Raw genomic sequence first — 18,046 nt, forward strand, 5'->3', positions numbered from 1 at the left:
CAATCAGTAAGGTCTAAAATCAATTTAGAATTCATTACTCTTGATGATGCAGCTCCATTTGTCTCATCGAGTAGCTCTCAACCAAGTTCATTTTTGAATTTCTTAGTGGAAAATGAATTTCTTAAATGGGAGGGAAGATTTATGTTCCTTGTGTATGAGAACTAAAAGCAAAATTTTTGCATGACTACCATGTTAGTCCTTCTGCAGGCCATTCTGACATAGATAAAACTTTACAATTAGTAAAATAGACAATTTTTAATCTAAAAAGAAGTCCACAAGTATGTCACAGAATGTTTTCAATGTTGAATTAATAAAGCAAAAAGAGTTAAAGCGCTTGGTTTGTTACAACCTTTCTAGATTCCAAATGTAATTGACAAAGTAATTCTATGGATTTTATAATGGCACTATCAAAAACTCAAAGAGCCAAGGACTCTATTTTGGTAGTGGTTTGTTGTTTGAGCAAGATGGGTCACTTTATTCCTTCATATAAATTGTGAGAGCTCCACAAGTTGCGGATTTGTTTATTCAAAATAATTTCAGACTTCATTGGTTACCTCAATCCATACTTTCTGATAGAGATCAAAATTTCACAAAACATTTTTGGTTAGAATGAATGTCACTTTATATATGAGTAGTGTGATCACTTTGAGACACATGGTCAAGCAAAAAGGGTGAATTACATTTTAGAAGATATGTTGAGAACCTATGTATCTAAAAGACATGCATATTGGAAGATATATTCAGGCCTTTTGAAAAGGAGAGAGAGTGTTTCTCCAAGTTCTTTCAAAGTCTACTTTGTCCACAAAAAGGTATCACAAGCTTTCACAACGTAATATAGTCCTTGTAAGATCATTAAAAAGCGTAGGAACATGGTCTATCGATTGGAGTTACCTTTCCATCATCGAGTTCACCCGGTGTTTCATGTTAGTAAATTGAAGCGATTTATTTTTGCAAATAATAATATAATTGTAGGAATTCTTCTTTTACAAGAATCAATAATATGACCATAATCGAGACAAATACTAAATAAGATAGAGAAACGGTTAAGAAAACTTATTCTCCAAGAATTTTTAGAGCTTATAATGGTCTTCCACTTATTGATGCTGCTTGGGAACGAACGCAAGGACTTCGTTCTTCAACACTTCCCTATATTGCTCATGGAGGTCAAAGATCTTGTTAAACAGAAAGAGAATGTTAGACAACTATCAAAAGCCTTAAAGCCCGTGAATGATCGGGCATGTCGGGCGACGAGCATGGAGCCCCTTGGGGGGGCCGAGCCCATGGGAAAGCGGAAGGTCAAGTAGATTGGGTGGAGGAAAAAGAAAACAATGGCGACGAGCGTGGAAAGAAGAAGAAGAAGAAGAGTATTTTAACGTCGGTAGGAAACTAGAGCTCGAAGGGGAGAGCAATTGCCTACAGGCCATCACTACGGCAAGGCAAAGCATAGGAGTCTTGCCCATCACCACCACTACAATCCAAGTATGTGTGTGTAGCTATTATTTGCTAGAGCTATGGATGATTGATGCATAGCCATTGTATGCATGGTCATTCTGGTATGAGTTGTGCGCTACCACCCAAAGTCTGCAAGTGATGCTTTGAAAGAAGTCTACGAGCTTACATTGGGCTTGTAGTCTAGGTTGTATTGCTATCGTTGAACATCAACGGGAACCTACATGAACACACAAGTAAAAATGAGTTTAAGGAGACCACTAATCCACTGAACGTCTCTTAACAAAAGACATTGTTGTCAGACTTTTCCTGATTTTAGAATTAGTATCAATCTGTGCAATGAGAACAAAACTCAAGAGTTTAGTATTCAATTCACAATTTATGACAAACTAGCATGAAAAACTTTAGTGAGTCACATCGGCGTGTTGAAAGACTCCCAATCCCATGGAGTGTATCAGACTTAAAGAATGGTTGCACCTGCTTTTCCAAGCCACCCGAAGTGAAGTATTCAGACGTATGGAACATTTAAGTTTTGTGTTGTTTTATTGTTTGCTCTCTCTCTCTCTCTCACACACACACACAGGTAGTATGTCAAGTATGAAAGAATGATTGAAGTACCCTCGAATGGGTATATGATACAAATCCTAGGTTTGCAGCGGGAGGGCTCAATTATAACAAGAAATGCGTTGTAAGAGATGGCAATAAACAGTCCCTTAATAAAAAGTGGGTTGGGGCAAATGGGAGCATAGACACTCTGGTGCAGGGTAGGTGTAGATGGAAGCAGAGACTTTTCGTAACTCATGTCCCTTAACATCACTGTGATACCTCATGACCTGCAGTTCTTTCTTGAAGCTATCCCAACTGCACCAAGCCACTATATGAATCAATTATTAACCTTGAGGCTCGACTAGCTTGAAACTAAGAGCAAAAGCAGATCAAAAGGCATGCCTGCAATCAGGTGTGTCCAGCAATATAGCGAGTTTTCTTTTGTCTGGTTTAATGGTCTTGGCATGGCCATTGTGTAAGTATCGTCTGTGCCCAATCAAAAACTGAGGAAAATTGCCACCCTGGGTTGTAACAAAAACTTCACTCCTTAGGCAGACCAAGTAATCTAGAGCTGCAAGGCGGGACGAAAATTCCTGCAAAAGGTGTAAAAATGGATGACATTTTGATAATTCTATTATCAAGAAATAAACACACTCTTAAACTAAGCTCCACAGCTTTCTAGCTAGACCTTGAAAGGTTTAAGCTCCTCCTCCGAGAGCAGTGTTTCTTTTGAGTAGAGGAAAGGAAACATTTGATGCAGAGGAGCCATGTGTTTATCCGCCTTGTAAATCTTTCCTGATGCAACAAAAATCGGAGTGTCATTTTGAAATCCCATGCCCTGTAGCATGAGGCCGACCTGCCCAGAGAAAAATCACCCTGTTTATTCAGTATACTGGAAGAGATGTGCCCAACACATACAGTTACAAGGTAGAACTTTCTTCACAGTTTCTTTCCAACTTTAAGAGAGTCTGTCAAGCCTGGAAACCTATAGAACCATGTTGGTCCAATTCCAAACATAGATAAACCAGTTTTTTTAAGTACTCTCAGAAGTATGAAGTATCTAATTCTACATGCCAAGAATTCAGAAACGTGCTTAAAGAGTCATGCAATTTGAGCCTTTTCAGATTGCCACAAAGAATGGCCAACTGCAGAATAATTGTTCAGACCACAAGCATCAAATCCTATTTGTGGACTCCGAAACCTTGAACAATGGCAGCACTCCTGGTATGACCTTTTCTCTGAGAAATAGCAAATGCGTGCTTAGGTTCCATTGAACAAATGAAATAAAGGGCGGAGTTACATACACGACAACTTACGAACAATTTACAAACAAACATACAGCAGGACACACCTCTAGTGGTGTCATCGGACATTTTCCATTCATCCTGTTTGCTCCAGGTCTGATAACACGCCCAGGTCTCCGAAATTTTCCTTTCCAACCTCTCTCCCTCGCTGCATCTAATTCCCCTTGTTCTTCTTTACCCCCATCATATATACAGCACGAAAAAGCAACCATATCCTGCTCTTCCAAACCATATGCTTTGTTAGAAAATGGTTGAGAGTATCAATATAACAAACCAGAGGACTACTATAGTTGATTAACCTCTTCAAAACGTAGATGTACAGCAATATATTTTCCGTCATACTTGCTACTCCGCTCTTTCATTCGTGTGACAAGTTTCTCCCCAACGGCTTCAACAGATTTCACAAATCTCAGTGACTCGAAATTTGCAAAACATCTGAGTTGCTGCATACTGGAAGGAACTTCACCATAAGACAGCCGATTTGCAAAAGGAGAAATGCGGATAACCCTGTAGAAGCAAAAATGGGGAGAAACGTGCCTTACAAAAGGTTTTAAAACTGGTTGGGATGACAAAAGGATTCACTACCGGGCTTTTCAGTCTACCTTCCTCCCTCTCTTCACACTTGCAACACCCTAGCTTACAAGAAGTAGACCACTTTGATGTTGTTTCTTAGTATCGAAGTAATGCACAAAGTAGAAGAATCTTCAAGAACTTAGAAACTCACCCAGCTTCAAGCAATTTAGGAAGAACAGAGTCTTTGTAGAAGGTAGCAGGTGCCCATGCTTTGACCTTCAAGTTCTGGACAAGAGTCATATTATATTGAAACTTCTGCATGATGTAGTCTGGAATTTCTCTCACTACTCTGACATGGTCTGCCAGAGACTTAATGAAGTGTTCTTCATTGTATATATCAGCAAATGAGCTGCAACATAGAGAGCTGTCATGGAAATACTTGTTTCTCTACAAATAAACAGAGACACTTACAAAGAAAACAAACAAAACGATTTCAAGAGACCTTTGAAAAATTATTAACAAAGCCTTGGCCTTGTTATCAAAACACACCTCCTGTCTTTCCATACACTATTCAAATGAAAATGTGGGATCACAAGCGTCGCATTGAGAAACCCAGCAACTGCAACAGCATTACAAATCTGCAAAACACAAGTTTCGAACACATCATGATGCACGCTGCATAGCCAAATAAAGCTGGTTAAACCATTGTTTCTAGAAGATTATGATTACAGATGAACGTTGCTGATTCAATCCACCGTTAGCTTCCACCATAATAAACCCACTTGATTCCTGCAAGCCTAAAAGCCCGTTAAGTCAGAAAAACCTCCAATAGCACCATAAAATCTGCTTCTACAAACCATAAGAAAACCCATAGCAAATTTTAAAAAACCAGGTGGACAATGCCAACTGTGTATTTTTCAGCGAAGTTGACCGGACTTGAAATTAACACAAAAGCACTTCTTCATATTGCACCTCTTGTAAAGTCTCACCTGACTCAAGTCATCCGGCCCAAGTCATTCTACATCAACTGGTTTAGCAGTTTCAAGTCAGTAAAAGATATCTAATAAAGCGTTTGAATTAGCTTGCTGAAGTGCTACGGTGGATAGGCAAATGAGGCATTCATGATAATAGAACTGAGTAAAATGTTCCATTCATCTTTCATGAAACAGATGAGTAAATTAAGGCCTCGCATGTAGGATCCAGAGATAGGTTTCTTGGTGACATAATGTTATACATCATTCTGTGATGACATCTTTAACACAGTATCAAGGTTTATATCAAAAATTCAGTTTCTAGACGTGGATGCTTCATATGGACCCACATGGGCTAGGCTATATGGCTATAATTGACATGCATATCAATGGAAGTGGGGCATAAGTCTGCAAAATGCCCTACTTCCATTGATATGCAAGGAAGTCAAAACCACGATTGGCTTAGTATCCAACATGCTTGAAGTGCAGCTAGAAGATGAATCTACGGAATTATGCAAAGCCTATGGAAAGATCGGAGATCAAGAGGCCTTGATATTCTTCAATAATAGAGCTAAGGATATTCTTCAATAATAGAGCTAAGGCAAACTTTATCTCTCCTGAAGTTGCAGCAACGCTTGGAGTGAAGCCAGAGGAGATGGCGCCCTAGTTGGATGTGCTCAAGCAGCACCACGCCATGAAGTGGGAAGAGCTCCCTTGATCGGCAAGCTCAGGATGCATGTCCAAGGTTATATTGGACAAGAAGATTTTCACATCATGCCTTTGGAAGGGTGTGATATTCTGCTTGGGATGCCTTGGCATCCTAAGAACCATGTAACGATTGACACCCATGCCAAGAAGCTGCACTTGCAGCATAAGAGCAAAGCTCTTGTATTGAACGTCAAGCTCAAGGGTGAGTCCAAGTTGTGTCTGCTTCAGCAATGTCAGAGTTACTGAAAACAAAAAAGAAGATCTTCCAAGTTGATCACTTTGAGCAAGACTTTTGCTTCCTCATATGCTAGAGTCAAGGCCACTCGTCAAGCATCACAGGCAAAGCATAAGAAGGCAGCAAACAAGCATACACGGGCTTTGGAGTTCAAAGAAGGTTATACTCGCTTGACTTCACAAGTAAGCTTGAGATTCTCTGTGTTAGCCAAAAGTATGACAACATGAACAGAAGGTTCAGACTTCAGTTTGGAAAAAACGAGAAAGGGTTTGGGAAACAAAAACACAAGAATTAGTCATACAAAAGTGGACTTATTTATTGATGGATCTTTTTTCTTTATCATCTACCCTCCAAATGTGGATTAATTTATCTGAGAAATAGTATTTGCTGCATACATTATTGTACCTCCACTTAGCACCTACTGTGGTTATTTTAGGCTCGTCTTGCCGCATAACCTCGGCAAATCGCTTTTGTTATGCGGGGTGATGTTTTGGCTTTTTCTTGTCCACTTCAAGAAGGCTCGAGATGCGAGGCACCCCCACCTTAACATATTGTAAGTAAATCTCTACTCAAAGCTTAGCATACAAGAAAGGATTAACAATGTATCTTTTCGCTTGAAGCTGCCCACTCATTGGAAGATTCACAATGCTTCCATGCGAGTCTCTTCCTCCCTTTTCAAGAGGATGTGCCCGGAGATATGACTGAAGACTAGTAGCCTAAGGTTGAAGAAATGGAGGAAATTCTTCATCCAGAGTAAGTCCTCGCATATAAAGAAATGGAGGAAATTCTTCATCCAGAGTAAGTCCTCGCATATAAAGAACAGAAGATTAAAGGCAAGGTGACCAAAGGAGGAACTATCCTGTCTTGGATGCCAAGTGGTTGGAGGGTAATTTGGCAGATTATCCTTAGTAGTTGGATCTATACTTTGAGGCTGAATGGAGCCTCTCATAATAAGAGCTCAGGCAATATCAGCTGTTGAGCCTGATGGAGTGCCTACAGCACACAACCAAGACATTCCACTCCCTTGTCACCAAGTCAACCGAATTAGAACTGTAGTAGCCATGAAAATGTACTTTCTTTTTTCTTGTGCAGTTCAAATACTAAGCTGAGATTTTTTGCCTTTGGACTACTGGGCATAGTTACCCGGAACGGGAACGGGGAATGGGAGGGTGCGGAACGGAAGGGAGGAGGGGCCGGAACCGTAGACCATAAAAACTATAGATATTATATGTGTATATATATATATATCTATATATATATATATATATATATATATATAGAGAGAGAGAGAGAGAGAGAGAGAGAGAAGGGGGGGGGGGGGGGATGGAGCTTGAGACACGAGAGGGAGGCATGGAGCTTGAGAAAGAGAGGTAGAGGCCACATTTTTTCTTTGAGGCTGTTGTGCTTTCTGCCAAAAAAGAACAGGTAGAAGCTAGAGCTCCATGTCCAAGCTTAAAGCTTTAGCAAGGAGAGTAGCTCAGTAGAGATGTTGAGAGCTTGAGGAGGAGGACGACCATCCTGATGCAATGCTGCACCAATTGCATAATCACTAGCATCCGTTTCAACTACAAATGGTTTGCTAGGGTCCACAATATGTAATATTGGCGCATTAGTCACCAAGTGCTTTAGTATCTTGAAGCTCTCATCGAGACGCTCAACAGGGGGATTACCCTTACAGTGAGGACCCGAAATCTTCGGTCCTTTCACCCATCCTTTTAAAAGTTGCGTAAGTGGAGCAGCAACTTTAGAATAATTCTTGATAAATTTGCGAAAAAATCCGATAAAGCCTAAAAAGAACTTCACTTGGCGCACATTCTTCAGAATGGGCCAATTTCGCATTTTATCCAGTTTTTCAAGGTCAACGCGAATTCCATTGCTAGTAATAATATGACCCAAATACAATAACACTTTCTTAAAGAATTCTCACTTAGAAGCTTTAGCATAAAGCTTCTTAGTTCTCAGTTCCTCAAGAACAGCGCGTATATGCACCAAATGTTCAGATAAACTCCGGCTGTACATCAAGATGTCATCGAGAAATACAACAACGAAGTTACCTACAAACAATCTCAACAGATCATTCAACATCTGCTAAAACATAGCTGGAGCGTTGGTCAAACCAAAAACGCAAGACCAAAAATTCATAGTAACCATAACGCGTATGGAAACCTGTTTTAGGAACATCTCATAGTTTGATTCGTATCTGGTGATAGCCTGATCGGAGGTCTATCTTCGTAAAATACAACGCTCCATGGAGTCGATCTATTAGATTATCCATATGCAGGGGCGAATACTTATTCTTGATAGTGAGCTTATTCAACCCCTTGTAATCCACGCAAAAGCGCATAGTGTTATCCTTCTTTTGAGAAAATAACGCTGGCGCTTTCCACGGGGATTTACTTGGCCAAACAAAACCCCTGTCGAGATAGTCCTTCACCTGTCGTTGAATCTCGTCCTCTTCGGTTTTACTAAACCGATAGGGTTGCTTCGAAAAGAGCTGGCTACCAACCACCAACTCAATGGCATGATCTACTCCTCTTGAAGGCGGTAAGCCAGGAGATAGATTGTCAAGAAAAACATCCTCGAAATCAGTCATGATTTCTCGAATAAGGGCGGATTCGTCGGAATCCCGAAGTTCAACAGAAGAACATGAAACCTTTTTACGAAATTCACTGACAGAAGCTCCAAGCACTAATGAATCAAACCAAGGAGATGGTATACACTGATAAAAGTCAACATCAGAAGACTTTGTATCCTTCAATATTTCCAAAGCAGTAACAAGTGGTATTCCAAAACCATTATTTACAAAAATTTGATTACAAAGTGAGACAGATGTTCTGTTTTAACAAAAACAAGAGAGTGATGTACACAGTCTATATACGATGTGTCTTGTTTATCATAAAACCATGGAATTCATAAAATAACATCTGCTCAAGATTGGTGATCTGAACTTCTTTTCTTCTCATAATTTGCCCCATTTATTAAATGGAACGTCCTGGCCTTTGTCGCTGCATCCTCGACATCAGTCGGGGATTTATCTTTGATCAAGGCCCAACGATAGTCTTCGTGCAAACGTAGTAGATACATATGCACAATATGTGTGGAATCCACGTTGCAAAAGGTGAGCGCTTCTTTGAAAGCTGTTGTATATTTATCAAAAGACAGAGTTTTCATTGAAAGACTGCAAATTTGCGTACGGCCCCTTGTTTGGAACCCCATTGTTAGCACTCAGAGAGACCACTTGGTTGGTAGTAGGCCTCATGTTGCTTGGGGTCCCATGGTAGAGGGTCCAGCACGCACTCTAGGCGACTGGCTTTAGTTCTTAGGTTTGCCAGAGGAGATACAGAGCATCCAGCTACAGGGCATGAGAGGGGTGAGCATGTACCAGGATATCACAAAGGCTATACCAGCTGAGTGACTCACTCCAGACAGCAGCTCCCCAATGGATGGGGGCCTTCACGCAACTGGAGGTCCTCATTGCAGTTCGCGCTTGCTCAAAGTTTGTACCCTCCATGTTCTTCGAGGTCCAGGCTGAGGGTCGACTACACAGAGTCTCAGTAGAGGCTCCACAGGTTGCAGAGTGTTGTTTTCAGAGGATTCGAGTAGTAGGCTTCTGTGGGAGGACTTGTGTTATCTATCCTGACCCAGCAGATCTTGAGATAGGCCACTGGAGGCTTTGGGCTTGGGAGAGATGCCCTCTGGCACTAGTGCAGTGGGATCCTGGAGAGTGGTTTTGGCATAGTCACGAGGGACGCATCCCAAGGAGTGGGGATGGGAGACGGGGGACGGGGCTCAAATGGATTGTTAGTGTAAAAAAGAGAGCAGGACGGCAAGTGGGGACGGGAAGCCCCAAAATGGGCGTCCCCTGTGACTATGGGTTTTGGAGAGACCCCTTCTCTTCAGTCGACCACCCTAGGATCCCTTTCTTTCAGTACACTCTTCGACTGGGACGTCACATATTGGCAGCACGAAGAGACGCTTGTCCTGCTACAACACTTCATTGGCAGGAGGAGGGTCTCCAGAAAGCCGCGGCGAGTCACTTTGTTCCAGTGGCTAGTTGCACACAAAGCTACAGCAGTGGGGAGCTGGCTAGTACATAGTGGCCTTTTGGCAACATGTGCGGCTTGTGACCATTCTTTGGAGAGTCAACGTCACTGTCTGTGGGATTGCCCCATGGCACAACAGGTTTGGCTTCGGGTTCTTTGGCTGATGCCAGCTCTTCCCACACCGCGACAATACACTTGGGGTGCAACTGCTTGGTCCACCCTCACGGGCCCTGCGCTACAGTTTGAGCTATCTTCCACCAGCAGGATGATAGTGATCTAGGGGGGTCGACCTAACACTCCAGCCTGCTACAGAGCTTACCCCCCAGGAGTGGTGCAGTGAGAGAGAGGTGTGTTGGGAGCTTCTGACACTCTCGTTCATTTGGCAGGCCCGTTGCTTCCGCATCTTCGAGGCTCGCCCTGTCCCACCAACGGAGACTGTTCGTGACTTTTGACTGGAGTTAATCCATACTCTCAGGGGATAGTTCGAGAGACTTCAGGGCAGCTCCAACTGCATGCGGGAGAGCAGAGAGGCGTTCCTACGACTCTGGCGCCCTGGGCCTTTCTTCACCATGGTCCGGGGTGGGCCTAGATGGCACTACCGTCCACCTGTGTGGCTTTCCCTCCTCCCATCTCTTGATTTAGCCCTCATGGTACATATGTTGTTTTTTTCATTGGGAGAGTCTCCCCTATGGTAGATGTAACCGGCCTGTTCAATCCAAAAAGGGCGGTTGACTTTACTTCAAACCTTGATTTAGCTTTCACCCATTATTAGTCGTCTATTTTACCTGCGCTTTAGTGACACAAGAGAGGGGAATGGGATACAGATGCTAGAATGCACCTGTATGAGAAGACCGACACCAGATTGGCCCCTAACTTAGGCGCCCCTCTCGGTATTTCTTTATTGTTCAGAAGAGGGAATAAATGCTGTGGATCCCTACAAGCTGCCCCGCACAAACTTGGCTGAATTTCAACTGTTCTAGCCTGATTTCGGCAGCATAACTGTACTAGGACCCTTCACAGTCAGTATGCCCACGCATTGATTGACTTTCCCGACGCATACGGGCACTTTGCAAAACCTGTCCCCGAACCTCCTGGGGGTATTAGGGTCCGTTTAGGGCCAAAACCCTAAACCTGCAAAAATACACAGCAGGCTGTAATTTACTGTTTCGGGCTCCGTTTCGCATGCCGGTCGCATCCGTAGCAAGTCCTCGAGCTCCCGCACCTGTAGGGCTACTTGCCCTTTGAATTGGACGAGATTTCTGGCGTGAAACCTCTCCAAATTCACCTGTACCTGCGGGGGGATTAGCCGCTAGCTAATCTAGTACCTGTGCAAGAGGCTCTTGCCTCGGCAATCGCGCATGAACCCACACAACTGTACATTGGTCAAATGAAGAGCCCACTAGAGGGGCATAACATATTGCCAAAGGGGAGAGAGAGGGCAGTGCGTAGCGTGCAGGGCATCACTCCTGGCACCGCACTGTACATAAGAGGGAAAGCAAGCACTCCATAGCTCTTAACCTGTGACAAATCTGAAAATGAGGCTCTCCCCCTCCTAAATTCAGCGCCACTTCTTGATGTATGAGGCAAGTGCACCAGAAGGTGCCACTTAGCACATTTATAAGCATTTTCCCGTTTCGGGGTTGCCGTCTTAAAATATCCCAACCGGTTGCCCTGTTGACTTCACGGCAGAGTAAGAAAATGTTCCCCTTGTCATTCCGGAGGTAATGACGTCAACACATTTTCAGGTCCCAAAATAGCAGTTCCCTAAATTTTAGGAGATGCTGCCATTGTATCTTTCTAGGTCATCCGACCCTCTTTGTACACTGCGGCCACATCCAGAACTGAAATGTAGCCTCTGTAGCAAAGGATTCCACTTTGGCTAGTCAATGACCCCACTTGGCTAACCATAGTCCTTGTCCAACCTTAGTGCTCTCTTGCCCTCAGGCCTGGACTCCCTCTGGACAGTTCCACACTAGCTATGCAATGCAGGGCAGTTAGATTTCTCGAGGGGTGTTTCCAAAAAGTGAAAGTAAATAGATAATAAGAAAGAAATCAACAAAAAGGATAGATAGTAGTCACACGCTGGTGACATACCCCTCTCTTGAAATCTCAAACGTCCTCGTTTGCATCTATGTCGTACATGCTTACTGTCAACACTGATGTATTCAACACCTGTGGACACATATACGACACATACATGCTCATTGTCAACCCTGGTGTATTCAACACCTGGTCGACTCATGTATTGCCTGCGTGTGAACCCTGTCCCAATGACATAGTGGTAGCTTCGCACTCTGCCATTGCTTTGAGTCATTAACTTTCCAATGACAAAATGGTAGTTGCACATTTTGCCACTGTCTTATAGTACACGTTGGATCTCGTAACACTTTCGAGCATACCCAAACCGACAGTTTAAGAATACAGTTACACATGCACTCTTCAATAGAAGCAATCACTGTATCCTTGACAAACTGACAAGAAATACTCACTTCTATAGCACTAACCAAACTTTTGGACATTCCATAAGAGCAATTGCCAAACTGACAATCTGTACAACTCTAACATTCATGTAACAGGTATTTGATTTGAGCTCACTTTAAATACCATGTACATCATTTGTTTCAGAAGCCATTGTCACACTGACAATCCATTTAGCTTTGAAACTCAAGGGGTCAAGGTAGGTTGCAAATCGAAGGCTTCCAGGTAAAGTGATAACACAGTTGGTGACTCTGCAAGTTCACCTTCTTCCATCCACTGAGCATCCATTGGTGGATAGTTTCTGAACTTTACCAAGTAACGCCTAGCAACCTTGCCTTTCACTTTCCTTTCTTTGTGTGCCAAAATCTGTTCCGGGACCAAGATCTCGTCAAGTTCCTCCACTTCCGGCTGATCTTCAGCTGGCATATCTTCTGGCACATCACCCACATAGGGTCTGAGAAGACTCACATGAAACGCATTGTGAATCTTCCAACTGTCAGGCAATTTCAGCCTATATGCAACATCACTGATTATGTCGCACACTTGAAAAGGCCCATAGTAACACATGCTGAGCTTTGGAAACAGTCTTTCCTTGCCCTTCATCTTCTTTAACCTTGCCTTTTCAAAGCGTAAAAGCACCCAATCACCAAGTGAATATACCACTTCACGACGGTGACGATCAACTGCTTTCTTTTGCTTTGCCTAAGTCCTTTCTAAGGCCACTTTGACCTTCTTGTACATTTCATCCATGTCCTAAACATACTTATCTGCTTCAAATATCTTGTCCTTTGTATGCAGTATGGGAGGAACTTTCTTGCCACCTTCAACTATCTCAAAAGGTGCCTTGCCAGTTGATGAATGCACTGTATTATTGTATGCATACTCCACCAATGGCAAATACTGCTCCCACTTTCCTTTATGCTCTGACACATAGCACTTCAGTAGATCTAGGACAGGAGAATTTGCGTCTTCTGACTGCCCATCTGTTTGAGGATGAAATGACGAAGAGAATTTGAGCGTGGTGCCCATATTCTCAAACAAGCCTCTCCAGAACAAACTTGTCATGCGTGGATCACGGTCGCTAACAATCAACTGTGGCATGCCATGATACTTGAAAATATTGCTCATAAACAAGCGTGCCATCTGATCTGGCTTTATCTTCTTCCTGACAGGAATAAAATGAGCTTGTTTGCTGAATCTGCAAATAATGGTCCAAATACCATCGTTTCCTGTCTGCGTTCTCGGAAGATCAAAGATAAAATCCATAGCAATACTTTCCCATGGTTTATCTGGAATAGGTAGTGGTTGCAATAATCCTGGTGCCTTTTGCCTGTCAAACTTGACCTTTTGGCATATTAGGCATTCTCGCACAAAGGTATCCACATCCCTTCTCAATGTAGGCCAATAGAAGAATGTCTCAACCGCTTTAACTGTAGCATCGATACCACGATGCCCTGCATACGGTGGGACATGACTCTCTTCCATAACTTTGCGTTGCAATGGCTTTGTGACACACAATCTGCCATGCATCATCATGAACCCGTCTTTAAGAAGATAGTGTTCATGACGTTGTCCATCCATTAGTTGCTCGAAGACCCTTGCAAAATCTTCATCATTTGCATACTCTTCTCTCATATCATCAAGTTCATGATGATAAGGAATCGACACAGCTGAAATTTGTGGCTTCCTTGACAAGGCATCAGCCACAACGTTCTTCTTGCCTTCCACATGCACAATCTGAAAATGGAACATGGACAAGATATTTGCCCATCGCATATGCTTCTCAGATAACTTTGTTTGTGTCAAGAAGTATCGCAAGGTCTGATGGTCCGTTTGGACAACGAAATCTGCACCTAGCAGGTAGTGTTTCCAACTTAAGAGCGCATGAATCACAGCCAGTAACTCTTTCTCATAGACCTGCATGGTCATCTCTGGCCCTTGCAAAATTCTGCTCTCATAGGCAACTACCCTGCCATCTTGCATTAGCACTGCACCAATGCTACTACCGCAGGCATCACACTGGACCACAAATGACTTCCTAAGATCTGGCAACACAATGACTGGATCTGAAGTCATCTTTTCCTTTAAGAGATTAAAAGCTGAAATCTCTTTCTGTGTCCATCTGAAGGTGACTGCCTTCTTTTGAAGAGCATGTAAAGGTGAAGCAATCTCAACGAAATTTCGGATAAACCTTCTGTAATAGGAGCATAGTCCCAAAAAGCTTCGGACATCATGCACCGTCTTCAAATTTGGCCATGACTTGATCGCTTCAACTTTTGCAGGATCCATTCTGACACCATCCTTTGAGACAATGTGTCCCAGAAAGTGAATCTCTTCCAAAAAAAACTCACTTTTCTTTGCATTGATGAGCAACCTATGACTGCGTAGCTCTTTGAACACAATGGCCAAGTGATGCCTATGCTCCTCTTCATTCTTTGAGTAGACTATCATGTCATCAAAGAATGTACCAACAAACTGCTGGTGTGGACGGAAAATTCTATCCATCATCCTATTGAACGTAGCAGGAGCATTTGTGAGACCAAAGGGCATCACTAAAAATTCGTAAAGGCCAAACGTCGTTCTAAAAGCAGTCTTGTGCACATCCTCTGATCTAATGCGAATCTGATGGTACCCACTCTTTAGATCTATCCTGCTAAACATAGCTGCTCCTTCTAATTTGTCCATAATATCATCAATTCTAGGTATAGGGAACCTATTCTTGATGGTATTCTTGTTCAGTGCACGGTAGTTGATGCACATACACCATGAGCCATCCTTTTTCTGCACCAACAACACTGGAGAACAGAATGGAGATGAACTGGGCTGAATCAGCCCCTTTTCTAACAGCTCCTGTACTTGGCCCATTATCTCTTTCTGCTGAGCCGCACTAACCCTGTACGGAGGCTTATTTGGTGGGCTACTGCCTGGCACCAAATCTATCGCATGGTCCTCGGGTCTCTCTGGCGGTAATTGAGACGGTAATGAATCGGAAAAACAGTCACTATACTGTTGTAAAAACATTGACCTTTCTTTATCTAGCACAGATAAATTTGATTCATCACAATCTGACACTTCACGTGCAAAAACCAAGTACGCGGAAAGATGCTTTTTCATTACAGAAGTAATAGCAGAAGCTGATACAGTAGGAATAGACTCCCCTTTAAGCTTTACATCCAGAATGTGAGTCTTTCCCCTGCTCTGTACAGTGATCTTTTTGTTGTAGGCATCCATGATTCCCTGTACACGAAACAACCAAGGAATACCTAACAACACATCACATCCGTCCAGTGGCATGATGTAAAATTCTTCAGCATCTACATAGGACTGGATATGTAGACGCAACTTTCCAATGATGGGTGTCAGCCTCTGTATGGCCAGGACATGCCAAACCTGCCTTTGCTGTATACCCCATCTCTTCGGGTCTTATTCCCAACTTTGAAGCCAATTCTGGGGAAATGAAGTTGGCTTTGGCACCTGGATCAAAGAAGATAAGCACTGTTTGATCTCTGACCTTTCCCCATGCTCTGCAAAGCTCACTTGCATCTGAATTTGGCTTGTCGCCCACCATATCTGGCACTAGACCAGCCATGGGCTTCTTTCCTTTCCTGTCTTCCTTGTCATCAGAATCAGCTGGCCTTTTCTTTGTAGGACAATTGTAAGCAATGTGGCCAGGCTGCTCACATATAAAGCATTTGTTCTCTGTCCTCAGGACCTTCTTTTGCTCTTCTGACTTGCGAGGAAAACGTCTTTTCCATTTCTTTGCTGGTCCTTTTTCTGATTCAGTCGTAGCTTTGTCTTTCCCTGCGTTGGCTGACTCCTGAGTCCCTTTAGGAGCCTCATTGGGAACGTGCTTCTTGGCTGAATTTTTCTTGCCTGATCCTGCCTTGACGCCAGTGTTAAATTCACAATCTTCTCCCTTGAGCAAACCATTGCCAGTGTTTGCTACCTCGATGAGCTGCGTCAAAGTAGTGACTTTGGTCTTTGTGCAGTATTTTCTCAATCCTTTAGGTAGGCCGCAACAGTATTTTTCAATCTGTTCTGTCAATGGCACAAACCTATAGGAAGTTACTGGAAGTAGAGCTTTCCAAAACTTCCGATTGTAATCATCCAGATTTCTGCAAGTGGCAGCATTTAGCTGGTGCCATTCTGTCATGACATCTGCTTCAAAGTCATCAGATAACCATGCTGCTGCAAAAATCTGCTTGAAGTAAATCCATGTGGACGGAGCTTGCCCTTGAAGCAATAAAGTTGTCCACCATTGTCCCGCATTCCCTGTCAAGAAAGTGGCTGCCTTGCGGACCTTTGAAGCCTCTGTAAAGTTTCCCCCTGCATAGGCCTTGTCAAACTGCTGGAGGAATGAGAGAGCCTTCTTCCTGTCATCAAACCCTGTAAAGGTCGTTAATGACACACCTTTGCCACCTTCTTTGTACGGAGTTGGCCTCTCCAGCGGCGTTAAATTGTCATATGGAAGTGACTGAAACATGGGAACACTATTAGGGTTCATCTGTGTTCCTTGGCCGCTATTAACTTGACCTGGAAATGCCATATTTGGCTGTTGATTTGTAATTCCAGCCATACCAAAATTTGCTTGTGGCATCCTAAATTGGCCCTGAGTGCTCTGAAACCCTGGTTGCATACCCATGACACTGTACATGGGGTTAGGCATCATCGTTTGAGCACCCCCAAACACTGTTCCTGGCGTGTAAAACTGATTTCCAGGTGCATGACCAACCATGCTCTGGAATACGGATCCACCTCCAAAATAGCCAGGGTGTACTGAAGGTGGTGGGAAGACCTGTTGCATAGCCTGTAGGTTGCTTCCCTGCCCATTAGAACTAGCTATAGGCTGCTGAAAGGTGGCGGGCTGAACTGGTACAGCGTGAAAGACTGGCATCTCAGCCACCTGTTCTTGCACCTTAGGCATAGATTGTGGAGACTGCATGTTCTCCTTCAAGTGTACAGGTGTTTCCATTGACTGTGCGGTATGACTCACCTGTGCTCGAGCCTTAACAGGCTTTTGAATATGATCCAATGACCCAACTTGCTGAGACGGAACAGCAGGTTGCAGAAAGGCTAAAAACCTCGGGTTCTGCATTACTTGTGTGCACATAGCCACAGCAGTGGCCAACTGGGTCCTGAATATATCGTCATCTGTCTGTGGTGGTCTTGAGGACTCACCCACTTCATGTGTCTGTTGACCCTGTGAAGAGGAAACCTCTTCAGTCACATCATCTGGTCTGTCAGCCATAATTGCTATTCCCTGTGTCTTCAAGCCCAATCTCACCAAGGCTCACTTCTATGGGAAAAAGTGATTTAATCCCATCGATGGAACCATGTAACCGGCCTGTTCAATCCAAAAAGGGCGGTTGACTTTACTTCAAACCTTGATTTAGCTTTCACCCATTATTAGTCATCTATATTACCTGCGCTTTAGTGACACAAGAGAGGGGAATGGGATACAGATGCTAGAATGCACCTGTATGAGAAGACCGACACCAGATTGGCCCCTAACTTAGGCGCCCCTTTCGGTATTTCTTTATTGTTCAAAAGAGGGAATAAATGCTGTGGATCCCTACAAGCTGCCCCGCACAAACTTGGCTGAATTTCATATGTTCTGGCCTGATTTCGGCAACATAACTGTACTAGGACCCTTCACAGTCAGTATTCCCACGCATTGACTGACTTTTCCGACGCATGCAGGCACTTTGCAAAACCTGGCGAGAACCTGCAGCACGCTGAATTCTCTGTTTTCAGCCCTGAAAATGCGCCAGATCACCTGTACAACGGTCCCCTTGTGTC

General features: G+C 43.4%; 1 protein-coding gene across 4 annotated transcripts in view; it reads right to left on the reverse strand.

The window, feature by feature from the left end:
• Positions 1–1,797: 1,797 nt before the first annotated feature.
• The window catches only part of LOC147445073 (protein ESMERALDA 1-like), a 44,391-nt gene continuing 28,142 nt past the window's right edge, over positions 1,798–18,046 (reverse strand). For 2 of the 4 annotated variants that reach the window (XM_086527564.1, XM_086527561.1), the window contains exons 3-10: positions 4,542–4,609; positions 4,362–4,450; positions 4,024–4,221; positions 3,599–3,806; positions 3,347–3,514; positions 2,684–2,851; positions 2,398–2,588; positions 1,798–2,310 (exon numbers count right to left, since the gene is read on the reverse strand). In XM_086527564.1, coding sequence (XP_086383690.1) covers positions 2,163–2,310; positions 2,398–2,588; positions 2,684–2,851; positions 3,347–3,514; positions 3,599–3,806; positions 4,024–4,221; positions 4,362–4,450; positions 4,542–4,609 — 1,238 coding nt within the window. In that variant the 3' untranslated portion in view covers positions 1,798–2,162. Of the gene's footprint in view, positions 2,324–2,397; positions 2,589–2,683; positions 2,852–3,346; positions 3,515–3,598; positions 3,807–4,023; positions 4,222–4,361; positions 4,451–4,541; positions 4,610–18,046 lie in introns of all 4 variants that reach the window. The other 2 variants (XM_086527562.1, XM_086527563.1) reach the window with 2 other exon arrangements.

This window comes from Adiantum capillus-veneris, chromosome 13 (genome assembly GCF_014529385.1).
Source record: "Adiantum capillus-veneris isolate H3 chromosome 13, ASM1452938v2, whole genome shotgun sequence".
NCBI classification, from domain to species: domain Eukaryota; kingdom Viridiplantae; phylum Streptophyta; class Polypodiopsida; order Polypodiales; family Pteridaceae; genus Adiantum; species Adiantum capillus-veneris.